The sequence below is a fragment of the Staurois parvus genome, unplaced genomic scaffold, assembly GCF_062004578.1.
Source record: "Staurois parvus isolate SC_StPar_1 unplaced genomic scaffold, SC_StPar_1.0 ptg000025l, whole genome shotgun sequence".
Taxonomy (NCBI): domain Eukaryota; kingdom Metazoa; phylum Chordata; class Amphibia; order Anura; family Ranidae; genus Staurois; species Staurois parvus.
In genome coordinates this window covers 6836711-6862618 of record NW_028317821.1, presented here as the reverse complement: position 1 = coordinate 6862618, position 25908 = coordinate 6836711, and the positions used below count along the sequence as shown (strand labels likewise).

At 39.9% G+C, this 25908-nt stretch overlaps 1 protein-coding gene across 1 annotated transcript in view; it reads left to right on the top strand.

Moving 5' to 3' along the window:
- The window catches only part of LOC149471215 (sodium-coupled monocarboxylate transporter 1), a 33156-nt gene that overhangs the window by 5870 nt on the left and 1378 nt on the right, over window positions 1-25908 (top strand). The window contains exons 6-14 of the mRNA XM_089652736.1: window positions 76-216; window positions 2446-2575; window positions 4990-5078; window positions 6923-7035; window positions 7281-7348; window positions 8028-8114; window positions 9913-10127; window positions 16042-16145; window positions 17492-17586. Coding sequence (XP_089508862.1) covers window positions 76-216; window positions 2446-2575; window positions 4990-5078; window positions 6923-7035; window positions 7281-7348; window positions 8028-8114; window positions 9913-10127; window positions 16042-16145; window positions 17492-17586 — 1042 coding nt within the window. The remainder of the gene's footprint in view (window positions 1-75; window positions 217-2445; window positions 2576-4989; window positions 5079-6922; window positions 7036-7280; window positions 7349-8027; window positions 8115-9912; window positions 10128-16041; window positions 16146-17491; window positions 17587-25908) is intronic.

Genomic DNA, 25908 nt, shown 5'->3' with positions numbered 1-25908 from the left:
ATGTTATTACTTACTAGGATTTCAGAAAATTCTGATTTGTTCATATTTTCATAATTTATTACACAATTATTTTAGTTTCAACCTAAGTCCACTACAGCGACACTCCTTTTGGACCATTGTTGTTGGAGGAACATTCACGTGGACTGGAATCTATGGTGTCAACCAGTCACAAGTGCAGAGATATATCGCTTGCAAAACCAGATTTCAAGCTAAAATGTAAGTTTTGTATTCTCTTGTGAAAGAAAAAATATATTTCTGAAAGATAGGTTGAATGCTTTTGAAAAATATGAGCTCATGGCCATGCTTTTAGACCATTTTTTTTAAATTTGTGAATGGTCCAGTCTCAGATAGCCTAAGATGGTTCGGAAAAGTGTGCAGTAGTTTCGTATGGTCAGCGGATTAAAGTGTAAAAACATTTACTTTAAGTATTGGATAAAGTGGAGAGAGATTAGAACATCTGTCAGGTTTTATTGTTGTCTGTGTGCCTTCTAGGTAGATTACCCCCTCTTGATTTGTCCTGATCACCAGAAAATGAAAATGAGTAAAAGTCAAAAGTTAGAATTGTCACAAGAACATGGGTAGAAGGAATAATCTTGCAGTGGGCACTCCAGTCTTCCAATGGTCAGTCTTGTTACGGTGACAACTGTTTAACCACTTCCCGTTCGGCCCATGTATATAAATGGCCAGATGGGAGCAGTGCAGGAGTGGGTTGCCGTTTATAAATGGCGCTCGCATTCACAGCCCATTCTCCGGAGGACACAGCGGAACACCGATCGCTGTACGGGACCTCTGTGTGAGGTCCCGAATCATGTGATCACTGATTGGCCAATCGGTGATCACATGAATAGTAGTAAGCAAGATGTCACTTCCTGACATCATTGCTTACTACATGTGAAATCTGTGAATGATCACAGAGGTCACATGGTACAAGGCTATTCACAACAGCCTTGTACCATGTGACAAGCTGTGACCAATCACAGCTCTCACAGTATTTCTCAATGGCTGCAGGAATGCAGTCAGAGAGAAGGAGAAATTATTGCTTTTACAGCCTTTATGGGTGTAAAAGAAATCAGTGTAGAAAAAAAGTAGTACAGTGTCACTATGGTACTGCTAGGGTGACAGTATGTTCAAAAAACCCCGTTAAATAATAATATAAAAAAAACTTTTGCATAGGCTTTTTTGAGTTTGGGCAAGGACACAGGGGCCCCATGATCCCCTATTGCCTGGTGGCCCCATGAGTTGTCAGTCCACCCCTGCTCCCAAGGCATAAGCACGCTCTGCATCTGTTATGAATAGTTTCCTGTGGTGTCTTTTTTTTAATCTATCCCCTCTATTGAAGTCACTTGGCAATGGTAAAATGAGTTTACAGACATCAAAAAATGTAAAATGCCTTAGCAGTTGGCTGAACTAGCAAATGAGGAGCACTTCAGAATATGTAAATCTTGTAATATGTTTATAAATTATTTCTCCAGCTTGCAGCTGTAATGAGAGAGAAAAGGCATAATTTTGAATGTATGCAGGAGAAGATAAGATGCAAATACTCAATGAGGGTTTTAGTATCCTCTGCACAGACTAAAAGGTGCTATCTCTAGGGGTTTACGTTATTGTAGCTGAATGGGGTTTTCTCTAGCTAATAATGTAGCATCTGCATGTTGTATATTAACCAAGCCTGATTTACTGATCTCTTCTTACTATACAATATCATATTAAATACTAGATGGTACTGTAGAGTTCACAGTATTGCAGTTTGCTGTTCATTAGTTGCTTTGCTGTGCTATTATGTGTAATATTATTGGCAGTGTGAACCAAAGCTTGACTATTATTGTATTATTATACAGGATTTACAGTATATAGAGTCAACAGATAACGCAGAGCTTTACAACATAAGACAGTGTAGACAGTGTAATTACAATACAATTTAATACACTAGGAATCAGAGGACCCTGCTCATTAGAGTTTACAATCTAAGAGGGAAGGACAAGAGATACAAAAGATAATAATTGTGAGGGATGAGCTGATGGAGAAAATAAAAGTACAGTTGTTAGGTGGCGTCAGGGTAGGCCTTTCTGAAGAGATGGGTTTTCAGGGATTGTCTAAAAGTAGACAGAGTAGGAGATAGTCGGACGGGGTAGGGAGTTCCAGAGAATGGGAGCAGCTCAGGAGAAGTCCTGGAGGCGAGCATGGGAGGAGGTGACAAGGGAGCTATAGAGCAGGAGGTCTTGGGAGGAACAAAGAGAACGATTAGGTTGGTATTTTGAGAATAGGTTAGGTTAGCTGGAGCAGAGTTGTGGATAGCTTTGTAAATTGTTGCTAGTATTTTGAACTTAATTCAAATTTGATTTTAATAAGTGACTTAAAACACATATGCTCAAAAAATTAATACACTGTATTAAATATAGTCCAGAATTTCTGCATTAAATGTCTCATATCTCTGTGTAAATGCAGGTCCCTATACGTGAATCTGGTAGGACTTTGGGCTATCCTTTCCTGTGCAGTATTAAGTGGACTGGCCATGTACTCTATATACAAGGATTGCGATCCATGGTCTGCCAAATTCGTGTCAGCTCCAGATCAGGTAAGAAATAGTAAACCCAATAGAGCTGCACCTCAATACATTTCTTTCCTTCTAGTATAACTAAAGGCAAAACTTTTTTTTTTAGTTTTGGATAAAGTGGGGATGGATTAGAACCTCTATTAGGTTCATCCTTTCTTTTTGTCTTATTTGCCATTGAAAGTGAAAGTAAAACAAAATTCCAAATTTTGGGTTGTGCCCAGAAAAGTGATAGAGGGGAAATCTTCCACTAGTTCTAATGATCTGGTGGCCACAAGGGATTCCCTTAATTTCCAGGGATTTCCTCTTACTTCTTGTTTTGGCCATAGTACAGGAAGTGAAGGGAAATCTCCCCTATGGGACACAGATGGCAAAAAGAAATTTGACAGGGTTATAACCTTCTCTTGTGCTATCCTTAAAGTTTTTTGCCTTATAGTTCTACTTTAATACTGTAATTGTCTATCACCCTCCAAAACTGAGAAACAGTAATACATTTTCAGTTGTGATATATAAGTTATATGTTACATAAATTTTAGATGCAGCACTACAATAAAATCTCCAGAAGATTTTAGAAACCACACCACCATAATAGTCCAAAACAATACATGAAAACATGTCCATAGAGTGAACAAGATTATTACTTTTCTTCCCACTTGCCCAGCGGCAGGGCGGCAGGGCTGCAAAAAGTCTTGTATATATACGTGATTTGCATTTCCGGGTAGGGGGAGCGTGCGCGCCACGCTACCCGTGCTGCCATTGGCGGCTACGGATATCAATCACCGGGTCCTGGCAGGAGATTCTCCGCCACCACCTGTCGATCGCTGATTAACACTGACAGGAGAGAGACATGTGACAGGAGACAGGACAGGAGAGAGACATGTGTGTTTCCCTAGTAAAACGCACAGCACATTATGTAAAACCACACACAGTTAACGCTTTGATCGCCCCAGATGTTAACCCCTTCCTACCCAGTGTCATGAGTACAGAGTCAGTGCCTTTTATTAGCACTGATCACTGTATTAGTTGGGATGTCAGTGGCAGTTAGTCAGTTTGCACCCAGTGTCAGAACGCTCGCTGCAGTCCTGCTATAAGTCGATGATCGCCACAATTACTAGTATAAAAATAAATAATTCCAGTATATATGCCGCCATTTGTAGATGCTATAACTTTCACATAATTAATTTACATGTATTGGGATTTTTGTTTTAGCAAAGACATGTAGCAGAGTACATTTTGGCCTAAATTTATGAAGAAATTTGATTTAAAAATTTTTTTTTACTGGATATGTTTTATAGCAAACAGACAAAAATATTGTTTTTTTTTCAAAATTGTCATTTTTTTTTGTTTATAGCTCAAAAAATAAAAAAAGGTGATCAAATACCACTGAAAGAAAGCTCTATATGTGGGGAAAAAGGACCTAAATTTAATTTGGGTGCAGCATTGCATGACCGTGCAGTTGTCAGTTAAAATAACACAGCGCTGTAACCAGGGGTGGACTGACAACTCATGGGGCCCCCGGGCAATAGGGGATCATGGGGCCCCTGTGTCCTTGCCCAAACTCAAAAAAGCCTATGAAAAAGGTATCAGGGGCATCTCATGGGGCCACCTACTGACCCCGGGCCCTCGGGCAGTGCCCGAGTTTCCAAATGGTCAGTCCGCCCCTGGCTGTAACGCAAAAATGGCTGGTCAGAAATCCTCTGGAGGGCAAATGGTTAATTGCCAATCACTGACTAAGGTCCTCAGAAATCCTTGTGATTCTCCATTATAAATGTGCTCCCTTAAGTGTCCCAACCAGCTGTGTTTTTTTTCTTTTTTTTCTTTTTTAGCAAACATGTTATACTTGCCTGTTCTGTGTAATGGTTTTGTACAGAGCATCCTTCTCTTCTCAGGTTTCCAGTCAGTGCCTCTCTACCCCCCCACTGAGTGCCCCCATAGCAAGGCGTTTGCTATTTTGGCACTTGTGCATGCTTGCTCTCAAGCCCCGCTCTGTGTGTCCGTTGACACACAGAGTGGGGCTTAGTCCCACCCCTCTTCATCTACACTGGCTGTGATCAACAACAGCAGGAGTTGTTTTCTCCTCCAACTGTGCCTGAGCTAATGAGGAGGGAGAGAATCTGGAGAGCCGCTGCTCCCCTCCACAGTGCTGGATCGAGATCAGGTAAATATTAGGGGGGCTGGAGGGGAGCAGCAGACTAAAGGTTTTTTTACCTTCATGTATAGAATGTATGAAGGTAAAAAGCTTTTTACCTTTACAACCACTTTAATTAGTAATTGTAGCTCTGATCTTTCTCAGCTCAGCTTAATTGTTATATAGTCAATAAACTTTCCAGCATTAGTCAGTGGAACAGTTCTCTTTCACCTAGAAAAATATCCATGCTCGGGCACAAAGGGGAATACGTGAACAAAAGATAATAATATGTTACATTTTTTTTTCTCAGCTAATGCCTTACCTTTCCCTTGACATTTTGCGGGACTATCCAGGACTTCCAGGACTGTTTGTTGCCTGTGCATACAGTGGAACCTTAAGGTAAATCACATTCCATTTACCACCTTCCATCTTGCATGTCCTATTAATGTATGGATTTATATACTTAAGCCGGTCATAGATGGTTTGAATCTCAACCAGTTCAGCAGGGACCGGCCGAGATTTGAACCATGTATAGGCAGGCAGAATGTACCCAAGTTGATCAATTAATCAACTTGAGTACAACCAACCTGTCGGATTTTACATGCAATTATTAGCAATTACAATGAATAAGTGTTCTAATCTCTCTTCACTCTATCCAAGGCTAAAAAACGTTTGCCTTTTGTTACACTTTTAGGACATTCTTTATCATGTGTTATTATTTCATATTTACAAAACATATATGGCCTAACTAAATATATTGTATGTTCAGTTCTTTGAATTCCCATGTATTTGTCAACTGTTATTACTAGGATGTTTTTGCAGCGGTAACACAGGGGAACCCAGTTCCAGCAACTCAAGCACTGGATGTATGTAATGACAAGGAGTGTGCTGGAGGGTCTATTGATGCTGGCTGCTGGAGGATCTATTGTTGTCGGGGAGGATAGGATCTCTTGATGAAGGAAGGGTCTGTTTTTGCTGGCTGCTGGAAGATCTATTGTTGCTGGCAGGGTCTTTTGTTGCTGGAGTGTGTCTATTGCTTCTGGGGGGTATTTTATTTCTGGAGGTGCTTTGTTTGCTGGCAGCAGGGGATCTGTTTTACTGATTTTTATGTTATCATTAGCAAATTCCATACAAATTACTTAACACCACAAAATGATACTTGGTTCTGTATTCACCTGGTAGGTGGGTAGGCAGTGAAACCAAAGGATGGTGCTTGTAGGTGGGTAGGGGGCGGAGACAAGGGGAGAGTTCCTGCACCTATACTTTGAAAAAAAAAGCCCTGGTTATTACCGTATGAATAATTAAGTACGCTGGTTGCTAGGTTCCTCTAGTTACGTGATCTACAAAGTCAAACATTATATCTTTGGACAAAAAGCTGTTTATTTTATTAGAATTACAGTAGTAAGCATTGTGCATGCATAGCAACGGGCACTCAAAAACCATCTCTCATTCTTTTCACTGCTAAAATTTGATATCTCATTGGGCTGAATGGGTTCCATCACTGAGCATAACCCTAACAAACAATTTCAAGATACTAGCATTATCAGAGTGATTTAAGTTGTGTTAAATGTCCCTCATTCATGTTACATAGTTAGATGAAAATACATGGAAGTTGTTTGTAACTGCTATCTAGGGCCATTTGGAATAATTGTACTATTATTAAAGATAAACCTGCAAATTAAGGAAATCCCTTGGACCCCCCCCCCCCCAGGTCACCAGAACTAGTGTCCACATTGAGAGATTTCCCCTCTATTCGTTTTCTGGAGGCAACTCAAAATGTGGGATTTTCTTTTACTTTCACTTTCAGTGATAATGGTAATCAGGACAAATAGAGAGGGAGAATCTCCATAATGGGGACAGACGACAATAAAAACTAAATAAAAACAGGTTTTCTAATCCATCTCCAGATCTAACAAGCAGGGCGCTCTGATTCCTATTGTACCAAATTGTATTGTAACTGTAATGTCTACCTTTATTTTGTAAAGCGCTGTGCAAACTGTTGGCGCTATATAAATCCTGTATTATAATAATAATCTCCACTCTGTCCAAAGCGAATAAAAAGGTTTGCCTTTAGTTAGACTTTAATGCATTTACATACAGTTAAGTGCCTTACAGTATGTGCCAATATGGCAAATATTTCTATAGTCAATGATTGAATGTAATGTAACATTAGTTTTTATGTTTTTGAACAGATAAAAATTAAAGAGATACCATATTTATGGCTATATTGAATTTTTTTTCAGTACTGTGTCCTCCAGTATCAATGCTTTAGCTGCTGTCACAGTGGAAGACCTTGTGAAACCTTTCTACAAGTCCCTCAGTGAAACCAAGCTGTCATGGATTTCCAAAGGGACAAGTATGATGATATTAAGCCATAGTTGAATAATTCTGCAAGAAAATCACAAACTGTAAAAACAAAGAAGAGATTCTAGGAATTGTTTAAAGTAGCATACTGTTGTCAACTCGTAATTTACTGAATTGTATAGTTCACACTAAAATATTTGTTTTCTGATGTAATTTACTCATTCCTAAATGCGATTAATTCTCTCTCAATTGAGTATCAGGGTTTTAACTTATCTCTTTATTCTTCTGTTTGTACAGGTCTCTTGTATGGTGCGATATGTATTGCCATGGCGGGCTTGGCATCCCTAATGGGTGGCTTATTACAGGTAGTGAATCAGAACTTACACAATATAGAAAAACATCACTGAGCTTATTTCATTACAGTAATCCTCATTTATGCAAATACTGGAGATAAAAAACATATGTGCCACCTGGAACGATTAGTCAGAAACAGAATGTTTATCTCTGACCTCAAAAAGAAAATCTTTTAATAGTATCAACTTAATTAGCACATTTGTATTCACACTTTCCACCTTTATGTTTGTGGAACATTACAAAAATTGAGTGATATTTAAGTTTTTTAAGGTTCTAAAATACAAAGTGGGTGACAACACTCAAAATACTCAGGTAATCTAGGAAAGGCCTTGCAAGCTGCAAGATCTTGTCCTCAGGAACAAGAAACTTGGTTTTAACTCACTTTTGGGTTCATTGGTCCTTCAATGTTGTGTAATTTTCTGTATAGTTCATGATTATGCTAGAAAAGACAGGAATATAATAAAAAATCTTAGCTCATTAACATAGCACATAATAAATAGAACAAACAGAAAGATGATCATTTTGAAATAGAGGTTATTTGAGGGCCTCCAAGCAAATATAATTAGAACAGTCATGTTTACTGTAAATATTTGGCTGGATTCAAACAAAGTAATAAATCGCACAATGGTTTGTATTATGAAGATGAATATTACATCTGCAATGCCATTAATCCTGCTTCTTTGTTTACAGGCTGCTCTTTCCATCTTCGGTATGGTGGGGGGACCTTTGCTAGGTCTGTTTTCTCTAGGAATCCTCTTTCCCTTTACAAACTCCATAGTAAGTATAACCTATTTGTGTGGGAAGGGGTTCACAGCCAGGTTATGGTCAGGGATCAGATCAGAAGGTGACTACTGCTCCACTGACATTTTCAAACCTAGCCAGACATCTCCTGCTTGACCATTCTCATGTGCTTGCATGCAAAGGTGAAAGCACTCAAACAAACAGCAATTGATCCACACGTGAGGTTTCGCCACGAATGTCAGATCATGGGCAGTAATTCTAGCACCAGACCTCCTCTGGAAATCTAAAGTGGTAGCCTGTAAAGGCTTTTAAAGCATCACCTATGGATAATAAAATATACATCGTCGTTTGTTGTTTGACGTACTGTATGTATGCACTTGCATTTACAAGTGAGTACAGGGGTTTGGGATGCTTTAACGTTTTGAAAAAAATGTATTTATTTATTTTTTAATACTGTCTCTTTTAGACAGTATTAAAAGTCTCTAGTAGACCCCAGATCTCTCTGCTGCCCTTAAACGCATCTAATCAAATAAATATCTGTTTTATTAGATGCTTTACAAGTTGAAAATGGCTTGTAAACATCAAACCAAAACCAAAAGTGACCAAATCCTTGTTGCTTCTGGTTTTTTACATCACAGAGGGGGATGGGTACAGATGTACCTTCCTCCTCTCTGTGTTTTCCAGGATACCTAATGGCAGCTGTATGGGGTTTCCCAATTGCGTAAAAGACAGCCCAAGAAGGGCGGCGTAGAAGTGAAAAGGCAGCTGTACAGTCATTGGGATCACTCCTACAGTAAAGCCAATCACTGGATGAAAATTTTGTTATGGGAATCATGGCTGCAGTTGCAGCCATGAGCCTGGTACAACCACTTCAACCTGAGGACGTACAGGTACGTCGTAAGGGCATGAAGTGGTTAAATAAGTAATCAGTGATTTCCTTTTCACTAGATTTTCACATGGATCTTTTCACAATTTATTGTGCTGAACATTCTCAAATCCTTTAGTAATTCAGCCTCAACATGTGTAGGAAGGCTCATGGGAGTCAAGGCAACAGCATTGCTTTGCTGGAAAAGAAATGAATGTTTGCCTGTTGAGAAGGACAGAGAGGTTGGGGAAAGGTGGAGTGCTGTAGTCCATCAGGCAGGGCAAACAATGCTGCTTGGGATTTCAGAACAGCAAAGGGACTGAAACAGGAATTTACGAACATTATGGGGTTGATTTACTAAAACTGGAGCTTAAAAAATTGGGTGCAACTCTACATAGAAACCAATCAGCATCTTGTTTTTTTGTCAAAGCTTACTTGAAGTTAGAAGCTGATTGGTTTCTGTGCAGAGCTGCACTAGATGTTGCACTCTCCAGTTTTAGTAAATCAACCCCACTGCGTTTTTGGCAGATCAACAGGTATTTTATTTGTACTTGCAACATTTTTAAAGGAATCCTGTCATCTCCGATCCTCCCCTTCTTGTACTGTCCCCAATCCATCTGCCATAGTACAGAAACATGAGAAAATGAGCATGTATTGCAGAAATGTACTGAATGTGTACATTCAGTTATATTTTCTATTTTGCCCTGAAATGTACTTTAACATTTTTGGTTAGAAAGGAAGGATTAGAAACTTTGGCATGTTTATTCCACTGACTTTTGTCAGAGCTGGAATTTCTCCTCACTTTGGAAAAATTACTTCTCCCTTCCTGTCATATCTCATGGGCAGGGAATGTGAAAAATGTCTCCAGTGGGTACACAAAAAGCAGTAAATTCTAAATTCAAAACTCTATCTACAAAAAAATAAGGTTTGTCTGGAATTATATTGTAAATGCTTTCTTACATATTGCAGGGTGCGTTGACTGGTCTCTTGTCTGGTTTTGCAATTTCGTTATGGGTTGGTATTGGATCTCAGCTTTACCCTCCTCTGCCTATAAGAACTCTACCCAAATTCCTGTCAACAGAGGGCTGCAATTTCAGCACTGTAGACACTAACTGGACGTTAACAACAGCACTTCCTGCAGTGACTGGTATATTGTCAGAAACTCAAGCTGAAGCTGGGGAAAGGTATGTGATATTTCTTTATTACTTCATCTTTAGGCTTCAAACACACTAGAAGCTAAAAACTGCTAAAAAAAACCTGGATAAAAAAAATGCTATTATTTTAGCTTTTTTGCCAAAGTTTAGCAGGGTTTTGCACAGTGTGTAAGCTACATTTAATAGCATTAAGGAGCGGGGCTGCCAGAGTCCTTAACAACCAACTGGTTGTTAAGGAGTAGGCCTGGCAAGCCAGCCGCTACATCTTTAACAACATGTGAGTCATCAGCTATCAGCAGTGTAAACAAAACAATTGTAGGCAACAAAAAATTGCTGAAAACTGGTGTGTTCTTCCTCACTTTTACTACTTTTTAGGTGAATGAGCAGGGGTACTATGTACCCCATACTTATTCACATAAGGGGAATGCCGGGATATGGGGGCTCCCTTGTTAAAGGGGGCTTCCAGATTTGATAAGTCACCCCCCGCACCCCCACAACCATGGGGCCAGGGTTGTTGGGAATAGACCCTTGTCTTCATCAATATAGGAACAAGGTACTTTGGGGGGAGCCCCCCTACCCCAAAGTACCCCCCCCATTTTGAGGGCATGTGGCCTGGTGTGGTTGTTCAGGAGGAAGGCAGGACACTCACCCCTCTTCCTTTCCTGGCCTGCATGCTTGGATAAGGGATATGGATTTTGGGGGGGGGCCCACACCATTTTTTTTTGGCATGGGGTTTCCCCTAAAATCCATACCAGATCTGAAGGGCCTGGTATGGATTGGGGGGGATCCCCACGCTGTTATTTTCTCAATATTTTATTGCTGCCAATTGCTGACAGCTGATGACTCATCTGTTGTTAAGGATACAGCGGACGGCTTGCCAGCCCGCTCCTTAACGACCAGCTATTTACTAGTTATTAGGGATGCCGGTGGCCTCTGCTTAGAAAACAAATGCTGGTAACCAGCATTTAACAGAGTTTAGGAGAGTTTAGGAGCTGTCAGAATTTTTTTCTGCCAAAATGTTGCTACTCCAGAACACGCTGGCAATGTTTTTTTCTGCAACTAAACTCTCCTGCCACAAAACACTGCTAAAAGCCTATGTGTGCATGAACACCTAGGTTAACATGCAAGGGAGTTTAGAAGCAGTAAAAAAAGTCTGACACCCCTAACAGTAGCATCAAAAACACCCAGTATTCATGAAGCCTTATAAAGTGATCTGGCACATTTATGTATAAGTTCATTGATTCAATAAGGATTCCTAAATCTAGGTTTTCCAGCTAAAATGAATTCCATGGATGGTGTCATATCTATAACATGAGCTAAGAAGTTTAGTAAGATAGAGATGTTCTGTATATAAGGGGGCCAGCCTAGGTTTGAGTCTATTAACTGGACCTATCAGTGATTAAAAACAATTTTGAAAAATGTGTTACATGGTAGCAAAAGGTGCATTAAACTGTTTTTAAAAAATCTAAATTGGTAATGATGATAAGGTAATATATTTAATAATATAAAGTAGTTATATTTAAACTGGTAGTCTTGCTGATTGTTAGCTGAATTGTAAAATGTACACAACAGCTCTTAGCATTTATGTGCAGGACAGTTTGTGAGAAATTAAGCATACAGCCATACCTCGGTTTACAAACAACTCGGTTAACGTAATTTTCGGTTTACGAATGCAAATTCATTGAAAATAATGGCACAGTTTACAAATTTTTTCCTCAATACGAATGGATTAATTGGTTTTCAATGCATTTACAAATTTTTTTTGAATCATGTTCCTGTACAGTACTATGCCTTTAAAGTGCACTTTAGAAAGAGTTTTGAACAGATAATACTTTTTTTTACTTTTTTTCTGACCTCCGGAACGGATTAATTGGTTTTCAATACATTTACAAATTTTTTTTAAATCATGTCCCTTTATGCCTTTAATGTACACTTTATAAAGAGTTTTGAACAGATAAAACTTTTTTTTACCTTTTTCTGACCTCCGAAATGGATTAATTGGTTTTCAATGCATTTACAAATTAATTTTTAATCATGCCCCTGTACAGTATTTATGCCTTTAAAGTGCACTTTATAAAGAGTTTTTAACAGATAAAAGACTTTTTTTTAACTTTTTTCTGACCTCCGGAACGGATTAATTGGTTTTCAGTGCATTCCTATGGGAAACTGCGTTTTGGTTTACAAATTTTTCACAATACGAAAAGTCCCACGGAACAAATTAAATTCGTAAACCGAGGTATGCCTGTATTCTGTTTTAAACCCCTAGTAGCAGTCAATTGACAGAGAATGTTGACCAACATGTTAACTAACACCTTTCGTAATAAAAATGATTTGCCATAACAGCCTTTATTTTCAACAATGAGACCTGAAAATAACAGTGATATGTCTGAAAATAACTATTGTAATGGCAAATAACGTGCATTATTATTTGGCCTACAGAAGCTTTTGTCTGTTTGTTTGCACTGCAGGAACACTTTGGGGAGGGCTGTGTACTTACTCAATATTGACTCTTTAAGGAGAAGGTTTTGGGAGATATGGCAGAGCTCTTAGAGCAGCTTCTTAATCATGATTACTTGCTGTATAATACCAATCAGTGTAGCTGAATTAGATGGTACATATAGTGACATTTATTAGCATATGCAGGTACAAAATTCATTCATCTGATACAGAAACAGTAGAAAAATGGAAGACATTCTTTTTCTCTTCCAATGATTTACTGCACATAACTGGCAGGTCACTAAAACATGATAAATTACTTTTCATGTCCAGTTGAAGTAACGAAAAAAAAGAAAATTTAGTCAGACAGACATTTTAATAACAACCTCAGTTACCTATACTTTTCTGCTTTCACAGTTCTGCTGGAGGTCTAAATATAATTTTGTAGTCCAATAGGCAGCAGAGTATAATCCAGTGCAATCAGTGATTTAACAGATCTGACTGGACACATGCCCCTCCCTGGCCAGATGCACCCCTCTGTTCTTCAGCAGTACAAAGATGTGTGAGAACATTCTTGATAAGGGGTTTGGTCATCACTCAGCTATGCCAACACAGAGCACTGGAGCAGGAAGCAGCTATTTCGCTAAAAGAAAATGTAAGGCATTTCCAGGGAAAACTTAGGACTATAAACAGAAAAAAAGTTGTGCTGGACTTAGAAATGTGTTATGACTGTGGAATTTATCAAACGTCTATCATTGTCAGTTAAAAAGTGATTTGTCCATTTTTTTCTATACTTTTTGGTGTTTTTAATGTGCAGTATAAAGTATAAACAGTAAATCAGTGATGGAAAATGTGGGCCGCTTAGGCTACAAGGGAAAGCAATCCTCTGTCCACCACTATGAATGCAGGCCAGGGAAGGAGCTTGTCTCAGTTCCAAGCAACTTTTAAGCAAAGGATGGATCCCATGAAGCCGCACATCTTTGCAGACCCATTGGTATTGGAATGAATGACAGTCTCAGCCTGGGTTCCCACCACACCACACCCTCAAGACATTTCACTCGCTCCTTGGAGCTTAAACATGGGGCTTAACCATGATTAAGCTCCGAGGGGCGGAGTGAAACTCTTTGGGGACCTGGCCTGCGGAAGCCCAGGCTGAGACTGCCAAAGTTATGTATTCAGTGAAACCTCTTAGAAACAAACCAAATATATTACTGTAGAAATAGGAAGAGATAGCCTGGCTCAAGTGGTTAACAGGTAAAAGTAGCCTCACCTCAATTCATCCAAACCATGCCCACAACATGTTTTGTCCTCCATGATTAAGCCCCGGGGGCAGAGCAAAACATGTTGGGGGCATGGCTTGGATGAATCGAGTTGAGCCTGCTTTTACCTGCTAACAACTCCGGCTGGGCAATGTGTGCGGCAGCCGGGCTATCTCTTCCCATTTCTGCAGCATGATTTGGGTCTGGGCAAACATTTCCCCAGCCTGCACCCTCACTAGTCAGCCGCATTCCAATTCATCAGACCTTGTTAGCATGAGTGGGGGCCACTAAGCATTTACAGTGGGTCACAAATATAGTAATGATTTAATCTTCATGATTTTACCATGGATAAGCATAATTAACCCTTATTATACTCCTTTGCTCTCCTTGAATACACTAGCATAGGTCCCAACTGTATGATTTGGAGGGACTGTCCCTCTTTTATATCAAACTCCCTTTGTCCCTCTTTCCTCTTCATTTAACCCTCATTTTAGTCTGATGTATATACCTGTATGAAATCTGCACTATTTATCTAACAAAAGTGATTTATAATGCTAAAACTTTCATTCAGTTTCAAAACTGTTGCATTTGTAACTTTCAAAATCCACTATTAAGCAATACTAGGGGTAAAAAGCAGTTGTGGGTTTAACTAACCATTTTAGTGTTTTAATTCTCCATATAATGGGGGTGCGGTATGGCTGTGTCCCTTGCCTACTTACTTTTTGCTAATGGGTGTCCCTCTTTCCCATCTCAGAAATGATGGAGTATGTACACTGGTTTATGTTTTGTTTTACATGTTACTAGTTATTTACATCTGATTGTAAGACAGTCTGATGTATACTTCTTAGACTAAGAAGTATACATAAAATGGAACAAAGTATTAAAGTGTTACTAAACCAAGGACCCTGAACTCACTATATCTGGTCTTCCACATGACACAGAACATGGAAATTCAATTATCTTAAAAAATATAAACTGCTAAATACCTTTTCTCATCAGCAGTATATACAGGACTGCTGTTAGAGACCATAGTGCCCCATACAGCCAACCTGACAGGACCCCCCCCCCCCCCCCAAAAAAAAAACCAGTTGATTATGCTTACTTGGCTTTACTTATGAACACAGTGAGTGATTGGTACTAATCACTCATTGTGTTCATTCAGGAAAGGAAGGGGTGGTAAATGTGACATATTTACAGGTCCCTTCCCCCAATCCTGAAGGATCCTTTTTGTGTGCTTACAGCTACTATTGGAGAGGAGGGAAGCCGGCAGCACTGTGGGGGCACACAGGGGGGCCTGGGCAGCAGGGGGAACGTATGGTGCACAGGGAGGGTGATGGGTGTGGTGGGGGGTATTACTGGAACCGATCCCCTGTATGGCTCTCTCTGCAGCAGCTGAAAGCCAGAGAAGAAGCCAACTTTTAGCTGCTGCACAGAGAGACGTACAGGGGATCGGTTCCAGTAATTGTCCCCCGCCACACCGATCACCCTCTCTGCCCACATCCAATTCACCCAGCTGCCTGAGCCCCTCTGCTGGCCTGGGCCCCGTACAGGAGGACTGGTGGTACCCCCTTATCCACGGCCCTGAGTATATAGCATTCTTTCAGTATCTGGCTGAGCACTGGTTAATCTTGTAGGAGGTTTTTTCATTCTCCTCTGACTATCTGGACAGTGTTGATTGGCTCTGTGCTGATCACATGCACCCTTCAAAGAAAAAAAACCCTCTACCCATACATTATAAACTGAGCATGTGCAGAGTGACTCCTAGAGCTCTGTACTATCAGCTGATGGACTGCAGACAGTAGAAGGGGAGAATAAGTGAAGACAGGATCAAACAGCCTTTTTTACACAAGATATTGGATTAATCCCTTAGGTTCCACAGTGAGTATAACAAGCATGCTTTACTATATATACAGACTGATTTTACGGTTGTGGGCTTAGTAACACTTTATTACACATATTTGTCATGTTTGAAGTAAATGGCCTTGCAATGCTAGGCTGTATTTGTACTGTAAACCAATAGTTTTAAATGCACACTTGGTAAAGAGGAGACAAATAATTTTTGACTCCTCCAGTGTCCTAAATTGAGGAATAAACCTCTTGTCTTTGGTGATATGTTGGAAACAGGACATCAGGGTACTTTATTTTAAGAAGCTGAATAAGAAAAATGGTATTGTAACATTTTACATACATGGAACAGAACTGACTGCAAATTCTTGTGATGGTTGGTTTGTGCTTTTTCTTTTCTCTAGACCTGACCTGGCTGATAACTGGTACTCCCTGTCATATCTATACTTCAGTACAATTGGAACGATTGTTGCTGTTGTTGTGGGAATAACAGTTAGCTTACTAACAGGTAAGGTCTTTGTTACAGTATAATGCTGATGCAACTGCTAATGACATATTTAGAATGGTATCACCCCTGGTTCACATATCCGCATTCCTGCGGGCCGCGTTTTGTGTGGGCACGAGAGCCCATTCATTTGAATGGACTCCAGTGCCTCGTGACACGCAGGGAAGAAGTCCCTGCACTTCTGAAAATGCAGCCCGCACAGGAACCTCAGTTCCCAGTACAGTTGCGATTTCCAATTTGGGCGGTATGCCATTAGAATTAATGGCACCCGCCCACGGGTCCACATTCCTCTGTGCAGGTGGTGCGGCTGCACGGATTTTTGTGCGGATCCGTAGCGGCACCACCCGCACATATGTGAACCTAGCCTTAAACAACTTTATTTTTTCTATTGCTGTTCTGAACATACATAGATATCATGCAAAGTCATAAACCACAGGGTCGTTTGTATACAAAATAATATCCTCTAAAAGAAGAGTGACTTTAATTACCTTTCTGAGCCACAAGTACAAGTATCTGACCCTTCGGGTGGGTTGAATATGCATTTTCTGCACCGTACATTGTGGGTCCTCCTGCCGGCTCGTACGTCCTGTGGTGATGTATGTTCTGGCGGAAGAAACTACAGCATAGTGACACTGAACTACTTGTGGGGGGTGATGAAGACCTTTTCTCTGGCTGCATTCTTGCAGCCATTGAGAAATACTGAGTGAGCTGTGATTGGTCACAGCTTGTCACATGGTACAAGGCTGTTGTGAATAGCCTTTTACCATGTGATCTCTGACCTCTGTGATCATTCACAGATTTCACACGTAGTAAGCAATAATGTCAGAAGTGACATGTTGCTTACTACTGATTGGCCAATCAGTGATCACATGATCGGGACTTCACACAGAGGTCCCATACAGCGATCGGTGTTCTGCTGTGTCCTCCCAGGGAGCGTGCACAGTCCAAAATGGCTGGCACCGTTTATGAATGGCAACTAGCTCCTTCACTGCTCCTGTCCAGCCATTTATATACATGGGCCGGACGGGAAGTGGTTAAAGCCTATTAAACCAAAAACGCACTGTTTTGCATTTAAAAAAAGTCCCTGGCCCTTTCCAAAAGTGCAGCGGCTGAAAAAGCATAGATGTGAATGAGTAACCATGGTAAATGGACTGTAGTGCGTTTCTGCAAAAAAAAAAAAGCATAGGTTTTAGGATTTTATTTGGGGCAGCACAATATTTATTTATTTATTTTTTATACAAAGTAGTTCAAAAGTGTCAAACATGTAACGTAACTGATCTCAGGAGTGTAAAGTGATATAGAATTTAGCCCTAATAGTTTTACACATAAAGCACTTTTTTGCCTTGCAGGTGGATTAAAGCAAAATGTAAATCGAGAATTTCTACTGACAACTGAAGACTTCGCATATCTCAGGGTTTTGATTCCTTCTTGTTGGACAAAAGAAGTAAGTATGATGCTAAATTATGGAAGTTGTGCTTTATTATGTTAGCCTGGTAGGTGTTTCATGTGTACAAAGGCTCTCCATTACAAGGATTAATGCATATGAATGAATACCTGCATTCCCATAGACACTGAGTCAGATACTTATGACATTTTGCAACCCTTAATATTATTATGTTTTATTCATATTGTGCAATCCCAAAGCACTGTCTGTAACAAATGAAGAACAGACAGTTTATACGAACAAAGTTAGAATGCAAATCACAAAAGCAAACAAAATCCACAAAGGCCCTGTATATTAGAGATTAGAATCTAATAAGGAACAAGGAATTAAAACAAAGGCCTATATAAGGGTGAAAAGCTCTAAGTTTTACGTAAATCTAAGCTACCAATTAAAATTCATAATACTAATGATGACTTGTGATTGGTGTTACACATTGTAAGTAACACCTTGCACAACATTTAATTAAAGTGTATGTTTCGCCAAAACGTTTTTTTTTCGTTTTGGATAGAGTAGGAAAGAGTGAAACCTCTGCCCGCTTTTTTTGCTCTTTGTGTACCCTTGGGGGAAATTTTCCTTTAGTTCCTGTCCCAAGGGATGCAACTGAGAGTTAGAAGAAAAGTGAAGGAAATTCCTCTTTAAGATAGCCATCCTTAAAACAGGCATCCCCATTGGAAGATGTTCACTTTTCTTTTGTTCTGGGAACAATGCAAACATTTTAGCCTTCCCCTACTCTATCCCAGTGACAGTAGTACCTCAACAGGGTGACAAACAGCAATAAAAAATTGACAGAGGGTCTAATCCTTTTTTTTCTAGAGATACAGTTTAACAAAGCCTGATTTTTTTTAAACCATACACATGGGTAGATATATGAATATCTAGAATATCTCACCTAGAATTAGAATAGGTAGAGGATTTATCAATTGAGGTGCAAGTTCTCCAGTATTTTCAATTCACTAAACTATAATGCAAGTTTTGTTTGTCATAATGATTATTATTTTTTTGTCATGCGCCTGTTATTTTGTCATTATGACAACTAATCATTGTTATAGCTTAGTAAATTAACCACTAACCTACTGGGCACTTATACCCCCTTCCTGCCCAGGCCAATTTTCAGCTTTCAGTGCTGTCGCACTTTGAATGACAATTGCGCAGTCATGCAACACTGTACCCATATGAAATTTTTGTCATTTTTTAGACATATAGAGCTTTCTTTTGGTGGTATTTAATCACCTCTGGGTTTTTTTTATTTTTTGCTAAATTTTGAAAAAAAAAGTTTTTTCTTAGTTTTTGTTTTAAAATTTTGTAAATAAGTGATTTTTCTCCTTCACTGATATGCGCTAATGAGGCTGCAGTGATGAGCACTGATAGGTGGCACTGATGAGGTGGCACTGGTAGGTGGCACTGATGGGCATTGACAGGCATCACTGATGGGCACTGAAAGGCAGCACTCATATATGGCACTGGTAGGCGGCACTGATAGGTGGCACTGACTGGCACTGTTAAGCGACACTGATAGGCAGCACTGACAAGCACTGACATGCACTGATAGGCGGCACTGACTGGCACTGATTGGCAGCATTGATAGGTGGCACTGACTGGCATTGATAGGTGGCACTGACTGGCACTGATAGGTGACACTGAAAGGCAGCTCAGATGAGCATGATATGTGGCATTGATGTGCACTGGTAGGCACTGATATGTGGCATTGATGTGGCACTGATGGGCACTGGCAGGTGGCATTGATGAGCACTGACAGCTGGCATTGATGGACACTGACAGGTGGCACTGCTGGGGCTACACTGATCATCAGGGCACACTGATGATCAGTGCTCTGATGATCAGTGTACATGTCCCCTCCGAGGAATGCGGATTACTGGCTCTCCTCTCAAGCTGTCAGCGTGACAGCTCGTGAGGAGAGAAATGCCAATAACCGGCATTTCCCTATTTACATGAGATCAGCTGTGATTGGACACAGATGATCACATGACCGAGCCAAAATCTTCGGCCCGAGGGACACAGCGCACCGCCGATCGCCACGCTGCACGCTCCCAGAGCTGCGCATGCGCGGTTAGAATGGGAGGACGTCATATGACGTCCTCCCAGAACGAGAGAACCGCCTTGCTCCTGTCATTGCCTTATATGGGGGGTGGGAGGCGGTTAAAGTGTTACTAAACCCACAACAGCAAAATCAGTCTGTATATACAGTAAAGTATGCTTGTTATACTCACTGTGGAATCAAAGGGGTTATTTCTCTGTGTTGTGAAGGCCATTTGATCCTGTTTTCTCTGCCCCTCTTCTTGTTCAGATGTCCACTTAATCAGACTAAACCCGTAGCCACATGCACATGCTCAGTTTAGTGTGTATTGCTAGAGAGGGTTTTGTTTTTTTTCGGAGAGTGCATGTGATCAGCACAGGGCCAATCAGCACTGTCTAGACAGAGATCAGGAGTTCTGCATCCTCCTGGAGCAGAATGAAAACTCCTTCTACAAGCTTTAACCAGTGCTCTGCTGAAGTCACACGACTGCTCTAAGCGCTGATGAGAAAAGGTATTTACTAAAAATAATTGCACTTCTATGTTGTGTGTACTGTGGGAGACCATGTATAGTGAATGCAGGGTCCTGGGTTTAGTAACACTTTAAGCATTTATAGCTCATATACCAAGGAGTGACAGTTTTGAGCACACCTATTGTGAATGTATTACTATGCTTGCTAATTGCTGGTGGTAGCAGAGGGAGGCCTTAAGGGCTCAGTTTGCTCTGCAATGGAGTGTGCAGAACAAAATGGTAGGGTAGGGAAGCAATGACCCAAAGATTGCATCAGTCCCCTGAGATCAGCTGCACCTCTACTCTCCCTTTATTTTAGGTATGTGCTTACAAATTTGGTTTTATATTTTCAAATATGTTTGAGAAATTATTCATGACAGGGCTTACCTTTAGAAAAAAAAACAGGGTTCATTGTGTAAATGACTAAAGGTACTTTTGTTACCCTTTCATTGACATATCAGTTTGAAGTTGTCAGTTCACACTAAAGCTGACTTTGGAATTGTACAACTTCACTTGAAGTTGCACGATTTCAAAGCCACATGTCAGTGCGACTTCAGGTGTGACTTGGCTGACATCTGTTCGACTTCATGCACAGATGTCTATGCAAGTTGCTCCTGAAATCGGAAAAAATAGTGCAGGAACCTTTATTTCAAATCGCTACGACACCACAAAGTCAGAGTCGCACCGATTTGAACGGTTCCATTACGGACAATAGGGTGCGACTTGTCATGCGATTTGAAACTGTCAATTTGCATGACAAGTCGCACCGGTGGGAACCAGGACTTAAAGCGGAGTTCCACTCACCTTGTCAAAAAATAAAAGTCAGCAGCTACAAGAACTGTAGCTGCTGACATTTAACCCCTTCCTGTCCGGACACTTTTAACCCCTTCCTGTCCAGGGCAATTTTCAGCTTTCAGGGCTATCACACTTTGAATGACAATTGCACGGTCATGCATCACTGTACCCATATGAATTTTTTTAGACAGATAAAGCTTTATTTTGGTGGTATTTATTCATCGCTGGGATTTTAATTTGTTTTGCTATGTAAATTAAAAAGTCCAAACATTTTGAAAAAAAGTGTTTTTCTTATACAATTTTGCAAATAAATAATATTTCATCATAAATCTTGGCCAAAATTTATTCCGTTATCTTTTTAGTAAAAAAAATAAGCCAAATTAGTTTATAACCAAAAATTATAAGTTTTAAACATTTTTATTTTATTTTTTTATATTATTATTTATTGGGTTTTTTTTACATACTGTCACCCTAGCAGTACAGTGTGACACTGTACTACTTGTGAGGGGTGATGAAGATTTTTTATTTTTTTTTACACTGATTGCTTTTACACCCATATAGGATGTAAAAGCAATCATTTCTCTTTCTCTCTGTCTGCATTCTTGCAGCCATTGAGAACTACTGAGTCAGCTGTGATTGGTCACAGCTTGTCACATGGTACAAGGCTGTTGTGAATAGCCTTGTAGCATGTGACCTCTGTGATCATTCACAGATTTCACACGTAGTAAGCAATGATGTCACAAGTGACATCATGCTTAGTACTTTGCATGTGATCACTGATTGGCCAATCAGTGATCACATGACCGGGACCTCGTACAGAGGTCCCGTCTGATGATCGGTGTTTCACTGTGTCCGGAGGACACAGCGGGCACTTGATCGCGGTGCTGCGGGCTCCCAGGGAGCACGCACAAGCAGGGTGCGGGGAGGCGATTTATAAAATGGCCACCCGACCCTGCAGTGCCACCGTCCGGCCGTTTATATAAAACGGCCGGACGGTAGGTGGTTAAAAAACAGCCACTTACTTGTCCCTCAGTCTCAGTTCACAGGCGGATACCCACTGCGCATGCGCAAGTAGCGCTGCAGTTCATGAATGGTCCTGTAGTCTTCTGGGACCTGTCACATGTCCCAAAAGACTACAGGGAGGGAGGACACCTTCCACTTCTGATCGCCTAGGCGATCAGACCGGAAGTGAGAGCAGGTGCCTGTCAAATTCGGGTACCCGCTCCCCCCGCCCCCCAAAGGTGCCAGTCCTTAATGGGGAGCAGCCCTTAAAGTGGAACTTCCCCTTTCGGGTGGAGCTCAGCTTTAAGTATGATTACATATTTACCTTTCTTTCACATGAATGGCCTTATGCACAAATCTTATATATGAATCTGAATATTCAATTTTAAGGCCTCAAGCACACATCAGGCGTCAGGTTTTTTTTTTTTTTTTTTTACTGCTTCCAAATGCCCCTCCATTTTATCCTATGTGTCCATGCACACATAGACTTTTAGCAGGTTTTAGTGGCAGTAGAAAAAAATATCCAGAGCTAGTGCGTCAAGAAGCAGCAGCATTTTGGCAAAAAAAAACGCTTGACACATATAAACACGCATAAACGTGTGTTAATGCTAGGCGCGTTTAGTGCTTGCGCATTAATTAATTTCCATAATAAATTATTATCCTGGCCAATTAAATTATTTAACGCCCAAAAGCTTGACTCCTGTAAATGCACCTAAGAGCTTGTAAAAATGTTTTATCTGCCAAAATGCTGCTGACAAGAGCGTTTTTAAAACGTCCTGTGTGCATGAGACCTAAATGATTGTAAATATGGGGGGTTGCTTTTGCTAAACTGTCTTTTGATTTGTCATTTCCTTGGTCGTTGTGCTCATGCTTGGGTGTCAGTGTTGGAAATTTACTAAAGTGCAAAATCTTGTGCAATTCTGCATAGAAACCAATCAGCTTCCAGGTTTTATTGTCAAAGCTTCATTGAACAAGCTGAAGTTAGAAGCTCAAATAACAAAGTGTAACCTTGCGAGAAGCACTGTGTGAATTATTGCACACCCAATATACCCTCTATCCCCTTATATTACACCTATTTCTTTTCAAATGAAAGCTGTTCATACTTACACATACTCATATAAACGTGCTAAACTTAAAATATGAAAATTATAGTGTCATATATATATATCTATATCTATAGGGCACTATGATTTTCATAATTTTCATTTTTGAAGTTAGAAGTTGATTGGCTACCATGTACAGCTGCACCATATTCTGAGTGCTTCAGTTTTAGTAAATCTCTCCCTTTGTCTGAAATAAATACCATGAAAATAATTTCTGACATTTTCCGTCACTCATTTAGTACTGACACCAGAGGCAGCCAGGCAACTAGCATTTTTAAAAGTGGTCCAGAAAATGGTAGCTCTATAATTTCCCCATAGCACAGCCACGTTAACTATAAATTCAGCCTACTGAATAACAGTATCATGTTACAGAGATGTATAGTTAAAGTGGAGTTCCACCTGAAAAAAAAAAACTGTAGCTGCTGACTTTTAAAATACAGACACTTACCTGTCCCTCGGTCTAGAGGTGTCTTCACCATCTCTGGTTTCACAGGCCGTCTTCTCTCCCTGGCTCCGGCATCTTCAATGTGGGCACCGGGCTGTGACAGCTTGCAGCTTCACAGCCAGGTGCCCACTACACATGCGTGAGAAGCGCTGCGCTTTGTGAATGGCTCCATAGTCTTCTGGGACCTGTCACATGTCCCAGAAGACTATGGGGGGAGGACAACTTCCGCTTCCAATCACCTAGGCGATCGCAGCAATAGTGGGAGTGGGTACCTGTCAAATTCAGGTATCCGCTCCCCAAAGGTGCCAATCCTTAATGGGGAGCGGGGGGACAAAGGCTTAAAGCGGAACGTCCCCTTTTGGGTGGAGCTCCGCTTTAAGGGGAACAGAAGACAGCATGTTTTATTAGTATTGGTTCAGGCAAAGCAATAACTCCCAGACTTCAGGATTCCATCCACATCTGTTAGGCTTTAAAAACACAATTATTGCTTCCCATACAAAAAATATATGTTACAGCAGTAAATTACAAGTGTCTCTCCACTTGCAGTTTAGTATTCATCTCCCTGCATAGTCCTACAAATACTTGTTGATCCCTCCCGTGAAATCCACCTAATGCAAATCCCTGTGATAATGTGGCAATGATGCTGCACTGCATCTGAATTCAGAGCAGAGTTTCCACTCTCTTGTAGGCTGTGCTTGCTTCCACTGCAGTGGAATAAAGAAAAGGGTGTAGGAGGCATGGCTATCAGCATTGTCACTGTTGATTTACAGGCCTGTATATTGTCAATCAGCACTTGGTTACACTTAACCCTGCTTTCTTGACTGACAGCACTGTCCTTGTTGCTGAAACCCCCCCCCACTGTCCCCACAGTGTCTGGGAGGGGGAGCATGTGAGACACAAATGAAGAAGGATTTGGCTCAGTCAGGGGACGTAAAGGACATTTTTTTTACTTTACTTGTGCATCACAACAGTAACTGGATTTGAAACTTTAGAATGTCATACAGCAGCCTTGAGTTGTACTTTAATTTTGGCTTTTGGGTTTACATATACTTTAAATAAGGGGAAGGCACAAATCTATCCTAGGGAAACCCACATCATTATAATAATTTAGGACACTCCTCCGACTAGTAAGCAATGGACAGAGTATGTTAATTTGTTACTCCCGCAGGAGAAATTCACTTACCAGCATTGCAATGCTTATCGTAAGTTCCAGCAGGTATGGCAGGGTTGGCTGGATACACCTGGGCTCGCTCCTCCTCAATTCATAGTGGACCGACTTTTGCAGGTGTGATATTTTATATCAGGTGTGTGGCTTCACTTCTCCCCCTGGGGGAGTTCATGTGCATCTCCCATTCTTTTTGATGAGACCCCACATGGAAGAAAAATATATTTGAAATATATTTTAAAAATATTCTTCCCAAATATATTGCCATATATTTGAAATACTACAATTTTGGCTATATTCAATATATTTCAAAATATATTTCATGCTGTATGTCTTTAAAAATACAAATCTACATTTTTGGAATGCATTTACAAATATATGTAAAAATATATTTTTAATATTTTTATATGTTTAAAAAAATCTGAAGAATATATTTAAAAAAAAAATATTTTTTAAATATATGCTTCAGATTTTTTGTAACATAAAAAAGTCATTATAACATATATTTTTACATATATTTGTAAATGCATTCCAAAAATGTAGATTTGTGTTTTTAAAGACATACAGTATTTGAAATGTATTTTAAAATATATTTTTCATATATTTTGTAATAAAAACAGATTTCAACATTATATATATATATATATATATATATATATTGAAATATACTTTGAAATATATTGAATATAGCCAAAATTGGAGTATTTCAAATATATGGCAATATATTTGGGAAGAATATTTTTTAAATATATTTCAAATATATTTTTCTTCTATATGGGATGTGAACCAGAGATTGTTGTTGATGTGGGGTTTTTTTATTGTTTGAAGGCATGCTTTGGGCTTTGTTCCTTTCCCCCATTTCTGTTTACATCTGGACGGGAAGGAATAAAAAGTAAAAAGCAAGGAATTGTCAAGAAAGGTTTGGATCCTTGTGGTCTCTGTTTTGTTTGATTTACTATTTCTGTTATTCTGTCCATTACGGGATCTGCGTATCTAGGTTATTCTATTTATGTGTAATCCTGCTGTTGCAAAAATTTAATTGTGGATTCTGTAAGTACTGTTCCATTTTCTTTATTATCTTGACAATAAAAGTTGTTTGGATTAAAAAGAAATAATAATTTAGGACTAAGGCTTCATGCACTTGGAAATATTAACATACTTCTCTCTACGCTGAATCTTTCTGCTGGAAGAAAAATCAAGAGTAAAAAATGCCCATTTTGACAAGTAATTAAGTGCATTTACAGGGATATGGCGTTTTGAAGCTTATGA